The sequence below is a fragment of the Triturus cristatus genome, chromosome 8 (genome assembly GCF_964204655.1).
Source record: "Triturus cristatus chromosome 8, aTriCri1.1, whole genome shotgun sequence".
Lineage (NCBI taxonomy): Eukaryota > Metazoa > Chordata > Amphibia > Caudata > Salamandridae > Triturus > Triturus cristatus.
The window spans coordinates 1,015,757,812-1,015,776,276 of record NC_140591.1 but is presented as its reverse complement, the minus strand read 5'-3'; the positions used below and the strand labels follow the sequence as shown (position 1 = coordinate 1,015,776,276).

Below are 18,465 nucleotides of genomic sequence, written 5' to 3'. Positions count from 1 at the left end.
ACACCACAAGGCAGCTTCAAATATATTTAATTTTTCTTTAAAGACAGAAATTAAATCTCTAGGCACAGTTTTAGGCATTAAGAGGACACAGAGGCAATTTGTTAGTGTGCACTGTTCTGTACAAAAATACAGTCTGAATAAATTACATTGCTAGCCATAAGATTAGACTTCACTCACCAGTCAATTTGTTGCATGTTTATTAATATACAGCCACATGCTAGTTCATACATAGCATTTATATTTCACACACATAGGTCTCTCTATATTTATGTCTTTAAAATGTACAGGTCGAAACTAACACAATCTAAACCTAGTTTGTGCAAGAAATCCAGAAGAGTTGTGTAAGTTCTTAGTTGTTGATCTGTGTTGCAGGTGTAGGGAGTGCTTCAAGCCTCTCCTGCAAGGTCAGCATTGCACAGAGGGGCGTGTCTATTATTAGTGCAAGAGTTGTAGTGGCACTTTTGTTCAGGGGTGTGAGGAGCCACTACACCCCAATTATGGTTTTATTTTACTACCAACGGAGAAAGAATGTAGCCAACGGCTAGGGCGGTTGATCTCAAATCTGAGGAACTGGATTCCAGTCTCGGCAATGACGCTCAATATCCTGTGATTCTGGACAAATCATTTAATCTCCCCGTGACTAGCAAAAAAGAAAATACAAATTAATGGGTCCATGTGTAATGCAGCTGGTGCTCATGTAAAGCGCTCTGATACCTGATACCTTCGGGTCATGTTTGCGCTATATAAAACTACGGAAAAAAAAGAAGGGAGCCATATTCCTTCCTTGCATTAGAACTGATGGCGTCCTTGCTATGTCACTGATCGCATAGGTGTCACCGAGCAGAACAATTGCCTTCAACATGAAATGTCATTCTACTGCCTTAAATTCCTCCATTTTCGCAACATTATACTGCCTCTGCCTCATGGATGTGGCACTAAGGAGACATTGATGACTTGCCCGTTACAGAAAGGATTTTTAAAAATATAAGATTTCTTGTAGGGGCTCCAGCTAACTCGAAGTCCGGTATGTACCTATTGTATCACAGGGACTGGAATTGAAATTAATACAAGGAGAAGAGTGAATGGTAACATGTACAATTAAAAAAAAAAAAAAAAGCAGATGCCAGTGTTATGAAAGTAGCTTTTACATTTTGTAGGCTAGGAACTGCAAATACATCTTTAACAAATATAGTTTTTGTTGTAATAGCTATCATGACGTAATGAATCAGTGATGACGTGTGCTTAAGGTCAGTGAGTGTGACGATAGTTTTATTGTTGTATAAACGGATTTTTATTAACGTTAGAAATAATATTAAACATTGGTAAAGAAAAATGAAAATAACAAGTCAGAGATTTCAACTTTAATTTCATCTAGTGCATCCTCTCATTGTGTACATCATTTTTAAGAAACTCTATATGCAGGACGTTTATTTGTATTGCCCTCTTCCAAATGGTGTGCAGTGACATCTTGAAACATTAATAAAGTGACTGTGATAGCAAAGTTGTCCAACGCCTGCCCCACCCAAAAAAAAGCAAAAACATTTTTTGTGCTCAAAGTGCTTGGCATTGGATAGGCTTACAGAATATTAAAATGATCACATGGGTTTAACTTTCACACTATCTTTGCAGAGTTAAGAAACGTATTCAGATGTATGTCTAGGTGCCTGGATGAATAAAATTAGTATCGTAAAGTAGCAGGTTTTCCCTGGTGAGAGATGTCTGGGGATCTGGTGATGTCTGGGCAAAGAAACAAGGAAGATTTGGACAGAAACTCTTGTTTCCACGATGGTGGGATTTGTGTTTCACTGCTAAAAAGTGCCCTTGTGTTCTCTCTCGCTCCCTTTCCAGTGTTCAGCACCTACTCCTGGACCAGCATTTCCACCCCAGAGTTACTGATGGTAGATTTTTGAAAAACTCAATTAAGAGTTGGAGCTTGAGAGTATACTAAGAAATGTGGACTTACAGTGGAAATTGACAATTCTAGGCCCAATGTATCTCCATAGAGAGTCTGACTGCTTTCAATGTCACCTCCTATTTTTACCCACAGTCTCCCGGTGAAGGTAAAGAACCTCTTATAGCAGCACAGTGTAAACTGTCTTTGCTAAAAAAAGCAAGAACCAGCCACAATGCACTTAACCTTGAAAGGACGCTCGCATTTCACGTAAACGCCAGCTCCTCCACTGTTGATCCTCGTCAACGTGCAGCATTATTGTGCACATTTCGCATACTTGGCATGAATGGGCTTAATAAATATTTTAGTACACCCTCAAAGTGACCTCTATAATCGGGTAACAAATAGGTTCCTGTGTTCTCAAGCGTGAGCTGCACTCTGCCAGCTTCACAGAGACATAAAAAGCAATATACATTTAGAAGCTGATCTCCAACCACTCGTTTCTGCATTTATGATATGAAGTTTAACAAAGATGAAAATAAGCAGATTGAAATATTCGACTCTGCTCATCATTTTGTAAAGGCTTTCTTTTTTTTTTTTTGCAGAGTTTTATATAGCGCTTTACATAGCACTACTTACGTTACACGAGGACACACATTCATTTTTTGTTAGGCACGGGGAGATTAAGTGATTTGCCCAGAATCACAGGATGTTCTATAAATTATAACATAGCCCTAATCAAAAAAAACTTTTAAATTAGCTGGTTAGGTAAGTTTTGTTAAGAGTCAGACAAATCCGGGTAGTTTCTGTTTCTAATTTAGACAGGCATGTTATGATGTTACCAAGCCAAGGGAGACTTATGCAAGTGGATTTTAAGAATTGTCAGAAATTGGTATGGGCAATCTATTTTCCCTAACATTTTCAGATGCGTGTGATTAGAAGAAATGCGTTTCTCGGAAAATGAAAACTGCCAACCAGTTTGTATGAAGAATTATGGTGTCAAACTCTCAAACCCAGTAGCAATTGAGTAATTAATCTACATATGACAGAGGGGGCCGGATATGCATGAGGCTAGACACATTCTTGCAAGACTCTTTGTGAACTCAGGGGCTTGGGCGGTTCTATGTGAAAATCAAGGCTGGCAGAACATACTTCCAAAAGCGGAGGGTAAGATGACAAAATGTTTTGACTGCCACTATTTCATGTCCATGGAAGTAAAGCAGAACTTCCTACTAACACCTTTTACCACTGTATAATGAAAGCAGATTGGTTGATGTTGTCATTTGTGGCAAGAATATGTCAGCATATTTGTTGTGCTGCTTTGTTGTGATGTTTTTTGTGCTTTTGTGTTTTTGTGCTGTAGTAATGCATTGTGTTATGGTTGTGTTTTATTGTGGTTTATGTATTGGATTGGATTTTGATTGCCTTTCTGCCACAATATATTTTTGCAGTGTTATTATTTTGTTTTGCAGTAAGTGATTGTGTTGTGTTGCAGCGTCAGCCAGCACGGATCAGAGGTGGGGGAGAGATGGCGTGGTGGGATGTGGGTATAAAGAAAGAAAATAAATATTAAAAACGTACCTTCTCGCCGCTTCCTCGCTGCGTCACTCCTCCATAGTCCTCCCTCGCTAGGCCTCAACAGGAAGCACATCCAGGCTCGCACTCAGCCAATCACAACGCTGCCTTGGTTTCAGCCCTCAAACGCTGACAGGAGGCCTGGGCATGTTCTCCACGTAGGCTATAATGCAGCCTGCATGGAGAACAAGCGAAGTGTGCATGACTATTTTGGGCGGCCTGAGAGGCCTGGCTAAGCAGTCAGTGCACCCTTAAGAGGATGCTACCTACCACGCCTCCCCTGCTCCCTCACGCAAAGCCGCATAAGTAGGAGAATATAAAATATTAATATTGCGAGTTATGATCATTTTATTTTCCCGTTGTTTCACTGCAAAAAAAGAAGTGGGGCAATGCTCCTCGCCATAGCGGAGGAGCCGCCACTGTTGTGTTGTACTCTGGTATTACTTCAGATATGTCATCAAATGCTGTCACATTTCCTGCTAAACTGGGCATAATCCTTTAAAGCTCCAGTGATAAACAACCCTTTACCACTATCTGACATGGTAAAATACTGCTGCAGCAGCTCATCCACCACTCTAGACAACAGCCGCCAGCCCAAAAATGAAGCAAATACAGGTCTCAACACTTTCACTGCTATATTTATGTGATATCTGCGAGGTAGTATCAACAATCTCAACTCCTGAAAACCTAAAATTTACTCATATCGCCCCCTCCACTAGTGTCTATGTTAATTTATTATTCTAATTCTGGTGCTGATATATTTAAGGACATATTTTTGAAGGTGGGATCAGATCCCGGTTGAAATACTCGTAGGGATATATGTATACAAGGTCACGTTTATAGCAGTCTATGTTATGGAATCCAAATTTGTGCAATGGATTAATCAGAGCAAAAGCTTGAAAGTTGGATCAGATACGGATCAAAATATCTGTAAGGTCAACATTTTGGCAGTTTGTGTTTTGGAGTCGATTTATTTCCTGTCTACATTTTCATCAAGTTACCATTTATGACTTAAAACACAGGCTATATAGATAAGGATCTAACCGAAGCCCCTGCAGCCCCTACATTGCAGAGGCCCTCCAACAATTCAGGGGCCCCCAGCTACTTCAGGGGACCTCGTTCCCACCAAGACCAATCAATATCTGTGGAAAATGGGAGACTATGGAGCCCCTCTCCACATTCTGCAGGGGGGACCCCATCATTTTGCGTTACACCACTGAATAGCAAATTAAGCTGTTATGTGCTCAGCCAGAGGCACATGCCCTTCCTCTGTGATCCTATGCACTTTCAGCTTGCTTCTTTGAATCTGCAATGCTTCTAGCTCCCTATGGAAATAATGTTTCATTGTTACCAGGCTACTCACCTGTGTTGCAAAGTAGTGCGAAAAGTAAAAGAGTGAGAGGGATCATGAGGTTATATATTAACCGCAAGGTAAATATCACTCTTACTACCAGATGTATGATGCATTTTACCGGTCTCAAATGGTCCATCAGGCCGTTTGTGACTGGTAAAATTAATTTTCCTAAGTACCAACCCTATTTTGTTAGTCAGTAACCTATTAACAACTCGCAAACTAGGGTTTCCAGGTCACTTTATGGAAGGGGCGTGTAAAGGGCGTCCCTTCCTAATAGAGAGTCACCCTGGTATGTATGAATGTTTTGTGACTGGGAATGCGGTCGCAAAACATTCACAGACTACCACCAGTTTCAAATTGGTGGTAAGACATTCACAAACAGGAAAGGGTCCCCAAAGGCAACCTTACCCTTTGTTTATGGGGCGCCAAGATTTTTGCAGAGCAGGCAGTGAAGAAAACTTTATATTTTCATTTCTGAAATGCATCCCATTTTCCTTCAAGGAAAATCCACTGCATTTTCTAAAAATTGTGTTATTTAAAAAGCATGGTGGTCTGCTGACCCCAGCAGCCAAGCATCCCTGTGAGTGCCGGTCATGCCTAATGGGTCGTAAAGTGCGACCTGCCTCATGAATATTAATGAGGAAGGTCTCTTGCGACCCATTTGGGCATCGCAAACAGTGTCTGAGACACTGTTGTACATCAGGTTTTGTGACTCAAAATTTGCGATTTGTAAACAAATGCAGTTTACAAGTCACAAACTGACAGTCGTACATGTGGCCCCTGATTCTAAGGACTTACTGTTCCAGTAACACCATGTCCATTGTAAAGCTTTTGCAGAATTGTGATGATAAAATAACATGTTTGGCATCCTCATAAAGGTGGGTTCCAAACCAGATTAAATAAGTTTGTGATAGATGAACCTTTTTAAGGATCCCTTGCCTCATCCCAGTGACTATTAAAAACAACACAACTTGAAAACTTCAAGCATCGCTCTCTGGCCTTGATTCATAAAACGATTTGGGCATGTAAGTTCAACATACTGTTATAAAAGGAAAATTTGCACGCACTAATTTTAATATAACCACAGTATAGTGTAGCATTCCAGGTGTGTTAATCACCTCCTATGGGTCAAAGGCAGTATTGCAGAGTGTGGATACCCTGGAATGTTTGTGAACACCCACAAATTAACAAGTTTGTGGGTGTTCGCAATGTTTTCCACAACCAGGTCCCAAGATACAATGTGTGGATGAACAGAAGTTAATATGATTCCAGGGTGGAAATAGGGAGGGAGCTCACCCAATATTGAGGGGGGTGGAGAAAGGGCTTCTGTGCCCCTAAAATACATGAGGGGGCATGTCTTCACGTAATGGGAATTCATAAACATTTTCTTAATACAGGAAAGAGGTGGCTGCCTTAGCTTATCAGGAAAAATCTCAAAACATCTTGTTAGTATAAGTTATGCTAAATTCTGCATGCAGACATAGGTGTAAATCTATGATTGTAGGTTTTTGAATTTTTTGAGTTCCCCCCCCCCCGAAGTGGATTTGTACATTCGCACCTGCTACTTCTGTCGTGAAGCTGTGTTGCAAGCTTTTCATGAAAGTTGCGAGTGGTGTGTGCGTGATCATAGGTATGTTCTGCTCTAGCACATCACTTCTTGTGGAAACACAAAAAGAACATCTGCGTGCTTTAGTACGTGTGCACAAATATGAAAATATACTTATTTGTGTCACCCACAATTATATACCCTTTTGCAGATGAGTTGGATATTGGTCCCAAGCATCAAGCTCCCAAATGTCACCAAGGCTTGGACTCAAGATACAGAGCTCTTACAGTTAGTGGAACAAGATCCCCCACAGGGTTCGTATTCTTCACTACATCATGGTGAGAACATAAAACTATAACTATGTGTGCTTCTTTGAGGACACTGAGGGGCATTTTTGAATGAAAAGAATGCTCACAGAGACCTCTCCAGCCACACAGTTCCTTCTTAATGATCCCGGATTTAATTTGAAAGCATTGTCTCCTGCCTCCTTTCTTCCTTATGTCCTTATTTACCAGAAGTGCTAATTAGTGTTATTGACAAAGGATCAGAATGAAACCCAACCAGCTCCATGCAGTATGCATGAGTCAGGCAGTATGCAGGGAGGATGGTGACCTGCTGTTGTGCATGCTGGCAGCGGTACAATTATTTCTACGCTGCAGAAATTCTAGTGTCAGTCTGCTAATTAGGATGAAGGTTTCTGTCATTCCATAAGAAGGCCACTTCTTGCTACAAATATGCAGCGTTGTTCCCTTGGAGCAGTCAGTGTCGTACGCTGTGCCATAGTCTACACAATACTCGCAACAGTATAACACACTAATGTGTTTCGCTAATAATTTATGGGACCCGTCAGCATTTGAAGAGATTATGACTATTTCATTGGAGAAGTTTTAGAGGACATGCTTTTGCAGTTTGTGCAAAAGTATTAGGAATTATGAGTTGCCTTTGCATTACTTTTCTCAGAGACACAAGTTCAGTGTTATTTGTAAAAAAAAAGCATATTTGGAGTCCATAATGTGTGAAGGTTGTAATGCGTGACACTCGTAATGTACCGATGAGCAGTGGTTCAGACCATTTGAGTTGACTCAATCCGTTGTTGTAATACAGATATTCTGTTTTGTTTGTGTTATATCTTGACAGTCTTCACAGCTACATTTCCAACCATGTTTTAATATTCAAATTTGCCCAGCAGGTGCGAAGTTGAGGAATCCCCCCCACCCCGCCATCCTCCCCCAAAAAGTGCTACTTTTCCATGAACCACTGACTCATGGCTAAAAACCCAAAATAACATTATGGTAATTATATAAGTGGGGCTTCCCACCTGTGGGAATTTACTTATCAGTACAGAAGGGTTCTCTGACTGCCTGTGTTTGTCATTTACTGCCATCTTGAAATCACTGGCACCTTGGCATGATCTTTGAGGCTGCTTGCCACTTCAGACACCTAAAATGTTCATGTACATCCACCAGTCAAAGTCATTATTATGATATACAGCTGGCAAACAGCCTGATATTTTATTTGTACCAAAGCAATATTGTTTGGTCTTTGTAAATTGCTCCATCCAGTCACCTAATCTCTCTTTTCAGATTGTTCGTCTCGTGTTGACCTTTCATTTTGTTTAATTAATTTGCAAACAGTGAGAACTCCCAATTTAACATATTTGTGGTATTACATTCCCCAAATTCTCTTCATACTTAAAATCTGCTGTAAAAATGTATTCCATTTATATTTTTCTTTGCATGACACATATTTGACATACATCACATCATAGCTTCCTGCTCATGTTACGTTGTGTCCTCTGTAGTCCTGCTTTATATCATCTTATACATATATACCGCACACCGGTTCTAATCTGTTATCCGCCCTTTTGGTTCAAGTTCTGTTCTGATCCCTTTCAGATTTTTGGGGAAACGTCTTTGCTTACATTTTTCAACTTTGATTCAGTTTTGTGTGTACTCTTTTCTGCATGTGACTGACTCATCCCCATCCTCCCCTTTTTACCAATCTAAAACCATACTGTGATGTTCGTAGATGTTGCATGCAGTAGTTCACACCATTGGTGCTTTGTCTTGCTTGGTTAAACACATTGAAAATGTCAATGACTAAAAAACATTTTAGGCTTCCATGGAGACTCTGGTGCTTTCCTCAAAGGCAATGCAAAAAGCTGAAATCTGGATTTGACATGAATATGCTTTCAAGCATACATTTGCCAGGTTTTGATTGACAGTGAAGTAACTTCTCAAACAATATAATAAACCGTTCCAGTAAATGGAAAGGCGGCATAAACCTTCCCAATTCCCAAGGTCTAGCTATTTCATGACATGCTCTTGCAATTATTAACCCGGGCCATGGTGTGTGCTTCTTTTTTGTGGTCACTTCCAGACTGTTCATACTCAGTTTTTCCAATGTTTACTTCTCGTACAAACCCCACAAGAAACATGTGCCTGTTAAAAATATACATGAGAATGGCATAATACAATTTGGAATATCAGTCAAGGTTGGGAAAAACGTCAATCAAGAATGTGTCCTAACATAGTGCATACGTTACATAACCACAGTTTATACAGTATTACAGCATTTGAATATCCGTGTCTGTACAGAATAAATGCACCAGTGTCCGATGTATGTTCAATCACTAACTAGCGGAAGGTCATTGAACATGAAAAACACCACAGTGAACGAGTCATGAAACTCTGCCAACCCATATGTCAGAACTAACATGTGTTCTGGTGCCATCATTAATTTTGCCATGTTGACCTAAAAAGTAATGGAAATTAGTGGCTGGGTTGATCACAAGACGTTGTCACAATAACATAATTTGTTGGTGGTCCTTTTTTCTATTCAATATGGCAAAGTTGTACAATAATATAGACAGAAGGATCTGCAGAAAAATGACATAGTACTTACACGCTTCTTTAACCATAATATTTAAAGCGGGGTCATATTGGTATTTCAATCAAATGTGACTTGTGCATTTGTATTTATATAGAATTAAGAGTAACCCTTTTAACAGTCCTGTGAGCTAAGAGTAACTTCCGATTAAATAGGGAAAGCCATATTATAACTTCTGTAGAATTACCAAAATGGGCGGTGCTAGCGTGAGCATGAGTTTGGGTGGTCCGCGTGTTGGTACGACCATGAACTGCCTGTGCAGCACTCTGAATTTCAACTCCTTTCTTGCAACATATTCCTGAAAACCTCACAGTAGAGGAATAGTGACAACAAACTCAGCTTTTTCTTGGGCTTGCTGTAACACTTCAATCCACAAGGGGGTGAAGATGTTTTCCAGGGAACCTTTGCTGGCTGAGTTTCCACAGGCGGTAGGAGACAGCCAATACTGCATGTACATTCCAACTAGTCTGCTTTGCTTCACAATGCCCTCATGTAGATCTTGCGCATTCAAGGAAGCGAAAGTTAATATGTAAGTGTTTTGCAAAATGTGCCTATGCGGTTAACAGCCCTCTTGCGTTTGATGCACTTTTCTTTAATGGACGTAAAAGCTGGTTATAATTTGTCAGCCAAGAGGCAAGGGAAACTGAACCCGACACAAGAGAATTCTTGATGCTCCATAAGTGTTTCTATAAAACTGTGAGTTAGAAAAAGTTGGAGTAATTCATTTTTGTTCCTTCTCATTGCTAAGGCTGGAATTAGTAGTAGTCCTCATAGTTCTTAGGGTTCAGGCAGTAAAGAATTGCTCCACCAAAGGAAAATATGGTCGCGCCCCAGGCCAGGCCATAGCCCCAGTTGAACTCATGGTATATTTTCAAAGTGACTGTCTCAATAAATTTGATGGGGTAGAGAACGAGGCTGCAGACCTGAAGAACAACTGTCGAAAAAAAAGAAAAAAAGAGGATTAGTCTGACGGGTTACTAGCACAGCAACAACAATCGATGGTCATACATCTTTTTCATTTCTGTTGATCAATTCATTATTTTCAGATAACACACAATAGAGTATTCTATTTAAATTTAGATTTCTCATGTTTCATTCCATTGTAAATTTTACACACACAAACACTCTTTCTCGACAGGCACAGTAATTCAAGTGCAATGGTCTTGGAGTCACATTCAGCAGAATTTTTCATAAGTTGCCATACTCTGCTCTAGCACAGAAAAAAGGATTACCTATAACTAATTATTCACAAAGCTTGGTACACTGCCACACCCTTTTTATGTCACAGACCCCTACGCATGGACAGTCGTACGTTATTAGCTAAGATGGCACCCTTGGGTCGCCCCTCCAGGTAACAAACAGGTTCTGGATATTGCATAAACATGGATGGGAAACAGTCTTTCCAACACGATTTGTACATCGCAGTGCCTTTCCCACGCATTTATTACTCTGATTTGTTTAGCACGTGTGGGCCTTTACCACGCATGCCTTTACCACACATTTAAGGTAAGTATGGGGAGTTGGGAATTCTCCCCCCCCCAAAAAAAAATATATATATATGTTCAAACGATTCCTCGCAATTACCTCTGCCTCTGAATGGTGGTGGGCTGCCGGCAAGGACGCGACCCTTCGCATCCAGACACCGTTCAATCCTTCTTTCCAAAAGATTGCGCCGAGCCCCAATTTGCTTTTTTAAGCGTGCTTTATTTCATCAAGTTATGGCAAACAACTCCCGACGCGTTTCGAAACCCAAAGGTTCCTTGGTCACGGGTCAATTCGATATTTACTCTTGTCACATGATACAGTGCAAAAATATAAACAATACAAAGAAACGACTACTTTGCTGCCCAGTTCGTGTGACTACATTACGCCATCTTAAAATGGTTCACTTAAACTGGATATTACAAGCTTTTTTGCGCTTCACTTCAGTTTTCAAACATTCTAATGTAAGTTGTACAATTATTTGTGACATGAATTAATACAAATGAAAATTACAAGTGTCATGTTCAAGTTGTAAACCAATTACTCATATGTCTGAAATAGACAAATTTCATAATTAATTAATCGTACTTCAAGCCTAATAAGATACTTGAATATTTGCACATCAATTCTACCCAAGTGGGTGAAAAAACAACAAAATTCACATCTCATCATTGTCAGCTCAGTCAATTCTCAGAAAACGACTTGCGGCAGAAATAGAAAAACTATCTGAATTGTTGAAAAATAAAAGCACCACAAGCGAATTTGAGACAGAAATGGCCAAGTTGAAAACAAGACTTGAAAAAGTAGAAGAGGAAATCAAACTGAAAAAACAACGAAAATGTCATCGTGATGAGCTAGACTATAAGCAAGGACAGATCCTTACTTTTGGGAAGAAATTTGATCACTTAAGAGAGAAGGTGACCATAGTCGTGGAACAAGCACAAGTTACTGCTACAGCCAATGAAATTACCAATGAAGCTATAAATGAGATGGCGACGACTTCGCAATCTTTGGAAAAAGAATCAGGGGAGAAAGTACAAAATAAAACCCCTGAAGGAGTAAAATCCAGTATTTTAAAGGAGTACGACATAATTGCGAAGGGAAGGCAGGAATCTGCGAGCCCCCAAGCGGCAAGAGGTCGAGGTCGAGGAGACCGAGGCGCCAAGCAGGGCGCAAAGCAGCAAGGAAATATTCAAAGCTTCATGGGAATGACCACAAGGGGCAAAACAGCGACCAAATGAAAGACACGCACACGGTATTGAACCTTTCTGATTTTTCTCTGACCAAAAAACAAATTGATGTACTGTCTCTAGGATTGACTTTTGCCCTACAAGAAGTTTCTAGTTACACAGAAAGTAGGATTGATTTATTCTTTTTCACGCGCAAATTAAAACTAAAAAAGTGGCATTTTAATAAATTGAAACAGACGGTACATACTCCTATAGATAAGGAACCCACACTATCTATTGGAGTTATAGAGACATTACACACGTTATGAGAACTGGGGGCTGATAATTGGATGGATGATCCTTTGTTCACCTTAGAACAAGAGGAAGTAAGAATTGATAACTCATGATGTATTTTTGCCCCAATTGTATAATGAATCTATAGACGTATTTGAGAAAGGAGTACTGAAAAAGTTCAAGAAGTTGGCAAAACATAAACCACAGTTTATTAGTAACCTCACAAGAAAGCAAGAAAGTGCGCTTAAAGAATTACAGGAGAATAAATCCATTGTAATTAAAAAAGCAGACAAAGGGGGAAACGTGGTGGTATGGCCCCGTACTATGTATTTAGAAGAAGGCAGAAGACAATTGAATGACACAGAGAGTTACAATAAAAGTAACAGGCAACTCTATGAGAAAAGTGATGATCTATACAGGAAAAAGTTGGATAGGTGGAAAAATGAAAACTTAATTACTGACGATGAATATAAGTATTTGTACTGCAAATATCCGAAATTAGCAGCTATGTATTTATTACCCAAAATACATAAAAACAAGGATGTCCCACCAGGTCGTCCTATTGTTTCTTCGATTTGCAGTATGTTTGAAAATACCTCAAAATATATTGACCATTTCCTAAGACCGTTTGTGCAAAAGTTACCATCCTATGTAAAGGATAGTGGGCATTTTTTGGGAACAGGACATGCTATTACTCACACTTGATGTAAATAGCTTGTACACCTGTATACCACATGAGATAGGACTAGAGGCTTGCAGATATTACCTGAAGGTCAGATTTGTGTGTTTTCTGATGCACACAGAAATTATACTCAACATGATGTCAACTTGTCTTAAAAACAATTTTTTCATTTTTGATCATGTGATATACTGTCAGGCCCAGGGAACGGCGATGGGGACCTGCTTCGCCCCCAGCTATGCGGGCTTGTACCTAGGCTGGTGGGAGGAGCAGGTGGCGAAGAACCTCAGTGCCTTTAACCATCATGTCGTCTTCTGGGCCCGGTATATCGATGATATATTCTGCATTTGGAAAGGAGATCAAGTGGAGGCAGCTAAGTTTGTGGACTCCCTTAATGAAAACAGCCTGAATTTGAAATTTACTTGTACGATGGATAAAAATTCTATAGAGTTTTTAGATGTAGTAGTTGAGGCAAATGGGAATCACCTAGAAAGCAACCTATTCCAGCACTCAAAGATGTATTATGTAAAAGCACGTTAATACCTGAAAATGATTTTCGATCTAACATTCAGGGAATCTACAGATGTGCTTCTTGTAAAGCTTGTAGGTACAGTTTGAATTGTAAACAGGTAACATTATCTAAATCTTTGAAAACATTCACTATTACAAAACATTTAAGCTGCAAATCTGATTTCTGTGTCTATGCATTGATATGCCCATGCGAATTGGTATATATCGATACCACTATCAATCAAGTTAAGCTGCGCATTTTAGAACACATGCGAGCGATAACGAATGAAGACAGACAGTATCCTATTGCTAGGCATTTTAAGGAATGCCACAACAAAGATACCAGCCTATTAAGATACTGTGCCCTGGATAGAATCCCGGTCTCCGAGCGAGGAGGGAATAGAATTCAGGAATTGCGCAGATTGGAATCACAATTGATAATAAAATATGAAACTGTGCACCCAGAGGGCATTAATAAGGATGAGGAACTATCAGTTCATCTCTGCTGAGATTAAATTTTATCTGACCCTAAGATATATTGAAATGTAAATACAAATAAGTTTGATGTTGTGTTGCCTCTCGTGAAAAGATGTTTATGGTGTTTTTAAAAGTTTGGTATAAGACCATTTTATTGATGTGTGTATTTGGTTTATTTTTTTATAGGAGACGGAGCCTTTGCCTTGTTTTGAGAGAAGTGCAGATTAAGCCACTTGCTTTGATGTTAGAAAATGAACTGGAAATACGATTAGTTTGGGTGATGATCAGCCCACTTGGGCAGAATTGACTGAGCTGGCAATGATAAGATGTTAATTTTGTTGTTTTTTCACCCACTTGGGTAGAATTGATGTGCAAATATTCAAGTATCTTATTAGGCTTGAAGTACGATTTATTAATTATGAAATTTGTCTATTTTAGACATATGAGTAATTGGTTTACAACTTGAAGATTACACTTGTAATTTTCATTTGTATTAATTCATTTCACAAATAATTGTACAACTTACATTAGAATGTTTGAAAACTGAAGTGAAGTGCCATTTCAAGATGGCGGTAATGCTAGTCACACGAACTGGGCAGCAATGTAGTCCTTTCTTTGTTTTGTTTATATTTTTTGCACTATATCATGTGACAAGAGTATCGATCAAGGTCGTGGGAACGCGACCGAAACGCGTCATGTCAAGATGCAAGGAATAAAGTTGCACTGAAAACTGAATATCGGCAGCACACTGTGGTCTGTACCTGTGTGTCTCCTTTTTGACTTCGGAGAATGGGATGGTGATTATTCATATATATGTATGCACAAAAATTGGGAACTACGTTAACCAGCATGCAATGGGATTGATGCGAAGAGCGATGGCACACCGGAGGCCAATTAGTGACATTTAAATAGTACGCAGGGTCTGCAGTTTCAGCAGTTAAAGTTTTCAAGTGCTCGCATTGGCCCGAGAAGAAGGAGAAAGAATTCTCCGAAACGCGTCGGCCAAAGGACTACTATAAGGGAAGCGAAGCTGGCTGTCTTTTATTAAATAAAGGATGTTCCTAACCTGCTTGGGAGTGCGGCTTCGATTTGCTGAGCAAATTTTGGGTGATATATATATATATATATATATATATATAAATATAGGGCTGTCGCGGGCGGTCCAAGCCAGAATACCGTAAATCCTCAATCTGCTCTCCACAAGTCCCCGTCTTTTCAGGAAACACTCGGACACCCAAATTGCTGCAGTTAATTTAATTGGCAAGTAAAAAACAATGTGTTTCGGCTTTACACCTTGCTCACGCTCGTACATATACACAATCGCCATGATTAAACCTCATAGTCCTCTTTAGAAGACTGACTCACCCATACAAGTGAATAAATATAAGAGCAACTGTCATGGCCATATTGGAATGTCCCACTCCCCATAATATGTATCACATATATCGGATACATTCTGTTGAAACTGATTCTTTGACCGTAAATTATGAGTTCAAACAAAATATCCGTCAAATACACAATTATTACAAATGTTTAACTCATATGCAGTCTTTGGCAACAATATTTGATTCATGATATCGTTCTCCTTGATATTGCCTGGAAGATTATGTTGTAAACATTTCAACTCTAACGCCTCCTGTGTATCCTATTAAGCACGCTGATTGGCGTATGCCGGTTGACGTAAGCTCGTGTTCATCACCGTTGGTCATTAAAGATATAATACTCCAGCCGCGGTCGGTAGTAGGTGTAACTGCAGGGCGGTGACGTGGGGAGGGGGAGGGGCAGGGTGGGGGGTAGTAAACAATGGATTACGGAGGTTTACAGGTAAGTTAACATATAAATTAATAAAACGAATTTCGTTGCGTGCACTGCATCCCCAAAAGCGATGCAGTGCACGCAACGAAATTTGTTTTATTAATGTATATGTTAACTTACCTGTAAACCTCCGTAATCCATAGTTTACTACCCCCACCCTGTCCCTCCCCCTCCCCACGTCACCGCCCTGCAGGTACTCCTACTACCGACCGCAGCTGTAATACTCCTGCCTGTATCAATTATGCCCAAGTGGGCAATGTTCCACAACATTTCTGCCTAAATCTACTTATTAACCCCGCAATTATAGTGCAGAACGAAAATTATCAATAGAACTTCGGTCTCCATTCTGCCCAAGTGAGCTAGCTAACACAACATTACAGTGCACTCCCAGTCTTTGCCCACTCCGGCAAAGACATACATAATAAACACAACCAGATTTGTGTCCTAGTTAACACATTGTCATATGAACAGAGAAATAAGTGTTCCAATAAACATTCACGTCCATGTACAGTCCATGCGATACTTTCCATATCCAATATTTCTTCCTTAAATTACAGATATTCCAACAGTTGCATAAAGAAGTGCCCCAATCTGTAATAAAAACATGAATTTAAAATTTGATAAAACAAACTGTTATACAGACATAATCCTCTATATGTTTAATCATACAGATAGATTGCCAATTCTTCGCTCAAATTTAACCCCTTGGGTGCCAAACTTTCCAGATCAATAATGTAACAGGATTCCAATTTCCTCAATGACAATTCTCTGTTGCCACCTCTCACACCCAAATTCACAGTATCAATCACAACCATACGGACCAATGTGTCATCCTGCATATGATTCTCATGAAAATGGCGAGCTATAGGGTACTGCCTATTGTTGTTTCTTGTGGCACAAAGGTGCTCTAGTACTCATTTCTTTGCTTGATGTTTTGTGCTACCAACGTACCATTTGTTGTATGGGCAAATCAACACATATATACAGTGCGTGGTATTGCATGTAAGCTTTTTTTTATCAAAAACTCCCTCTTGGAGTTAGGTACCAACAATTTATCACAGACAATACTGCCTCTACATGCTTTACACTTCCGGCAACATCTGAAACCAGGTGCACCAGTAAATTTGCCTACATCTTGCTCTGTTACGTGATTATGACTGAGTTCATCTCTCAATGATCGACCTTTTCTAAATGTGATCTGTGGATTACTACCCAAGTTACTCTTAAGATGATCGCCAGCAAGTAATACATGCCAATGATTTTTGAATATTTTGCGTACCTTTATTCGCCTGTCCCGAGAATGTAGTAATGAATCTGATACATTCATTACTTTCTTCTTTTTTCTTAGAGTGTAACAATTAATTTCTAGATTTCATCTCTACTCTAGAAACAGCTTCACTGATGGTGTTCTTACTGTTGCCCCTGTGTTTGAACCTCTGACACATGGTTATCTCTTCGCATTTATAGGTGATATCAGTGCTGCAATTTCTCTTGGCCCACAGCAGCGCTTCATAAGGGATGCTGTGCACCAAATTGCGTGGATGACTACTGCTTGCACTGAGAATACTGTTCCCTGCAGTCTTCTTTCGATATAGTTTGGTTGTCAGATTGTTATCTTTGACTTCCAAGAGGACATCAAGAAATTCCATTGAATTCTTGCTGATATGTTCAGTAAACTGCAAATTGAGACTGTTTACATTCAATTTATCAACGAAAGCTCTAGCAGATTCCTCATCGCCACACCATATAAAGAAAATATCATCGATATAGCGCAGCCACAGGGCCACATTGTTGAATTCCGCCATCTCTGCGACAACCTGCTCCTCCCACCAGCCCATGAATAAACTCGCATAGCTGGGGGTGAAGCAGGTTCCCATGGCAGTGCCCTGTGACTGCCTATATATGGTGTCATCAAAGATAAAAAATTATTCGTTAGACAGATCTCAATCATGGTCACAATCATCTGTGAATGATGGAATAATGAGAGAGACCTGGTTTTAAAGAAATGTCAAATGGCCTGGAGTCCTAAATCATGTTGAATACTTGTGTAGAGACTACTTACATCTATGGAAACTAAGGTATAATTGCTTTCCCATCAATTATAGTTTAAAAATGTGTCGTATCTCTAAGATAAGAAGGTAATGCCACTACATATGATCTTAGATAGTAGTCGATAAACCTGGATGTATTTTCCAGTAGCGAACCAATTGAGGAGACTATGGGTCTTCCCGGGGGATTACAAATGTCTTTGTGGAGTTTCGGGAGTAAGTAAAGGATGGGTACTCTGGGATGTGCACAATACAAATAGTTGTACTCCTCCCATTCCATCAACCCTCTCTCTCGCCACTCAACCAGTGCCTCTCTATACATAGTATTAGATTTCAATACTTCGGCCATATTTGATTTGCAATAGCAGTTACCATCACTGAGTTGTCTCAGACCCTCTGCTAGGTATTTCTGTTTATCTAAGACAACAACGTTACCCCCTTTGTTCGATTGACGGATTACAATATTTTTGTCTGCTTTTAAGTTGTCAATGGAGGTAATCTGTTCTGCTGTTAAGATTTTTCTGTTGCACGGGATCTTTCTATATCTTATTTTATGTAGATCATTTAAGACCCCCTTCTCAAATACATCAATTGCCTCACACTGTATATAGGGGAGAAACACCGAATTGGGTTTAAACTTACTTCCAAGATTTCCTCCTAGATCTTCACCCCAAGCCTCCCAATCAGGTGTCAGATTGTTTGCATTGGTCTCATCATCTGCCATGGTATGCAATGC

General features: G+C 39.8%; 1 protein-coding gene across 1 annotated transcript in view; it reads right to left on the bottom strand.

Moving 5' to 3' along the window:
* Positions 1-2,475: 2,475 nt before the first annotated feature.
* The window catches only part of TMEM47 (transmembrane protein 47), a 346,968-nt gene continuing 330,978 nt past the window's right edge, over positions 2,476-18,465 (bottom strand). Inside the window, exon 3 of the mRNA XM_085622578.1 lies at positions 2,476-10,189. Coding sequence (XP_085478704.1) covers positions 10,011-10,189 — 179 coding nt within the window. The 3' untranslated portion in view covers positions 2,476-10,010. The remainder of the gene's footprint in view (positions 10,190-18,465) is intronic.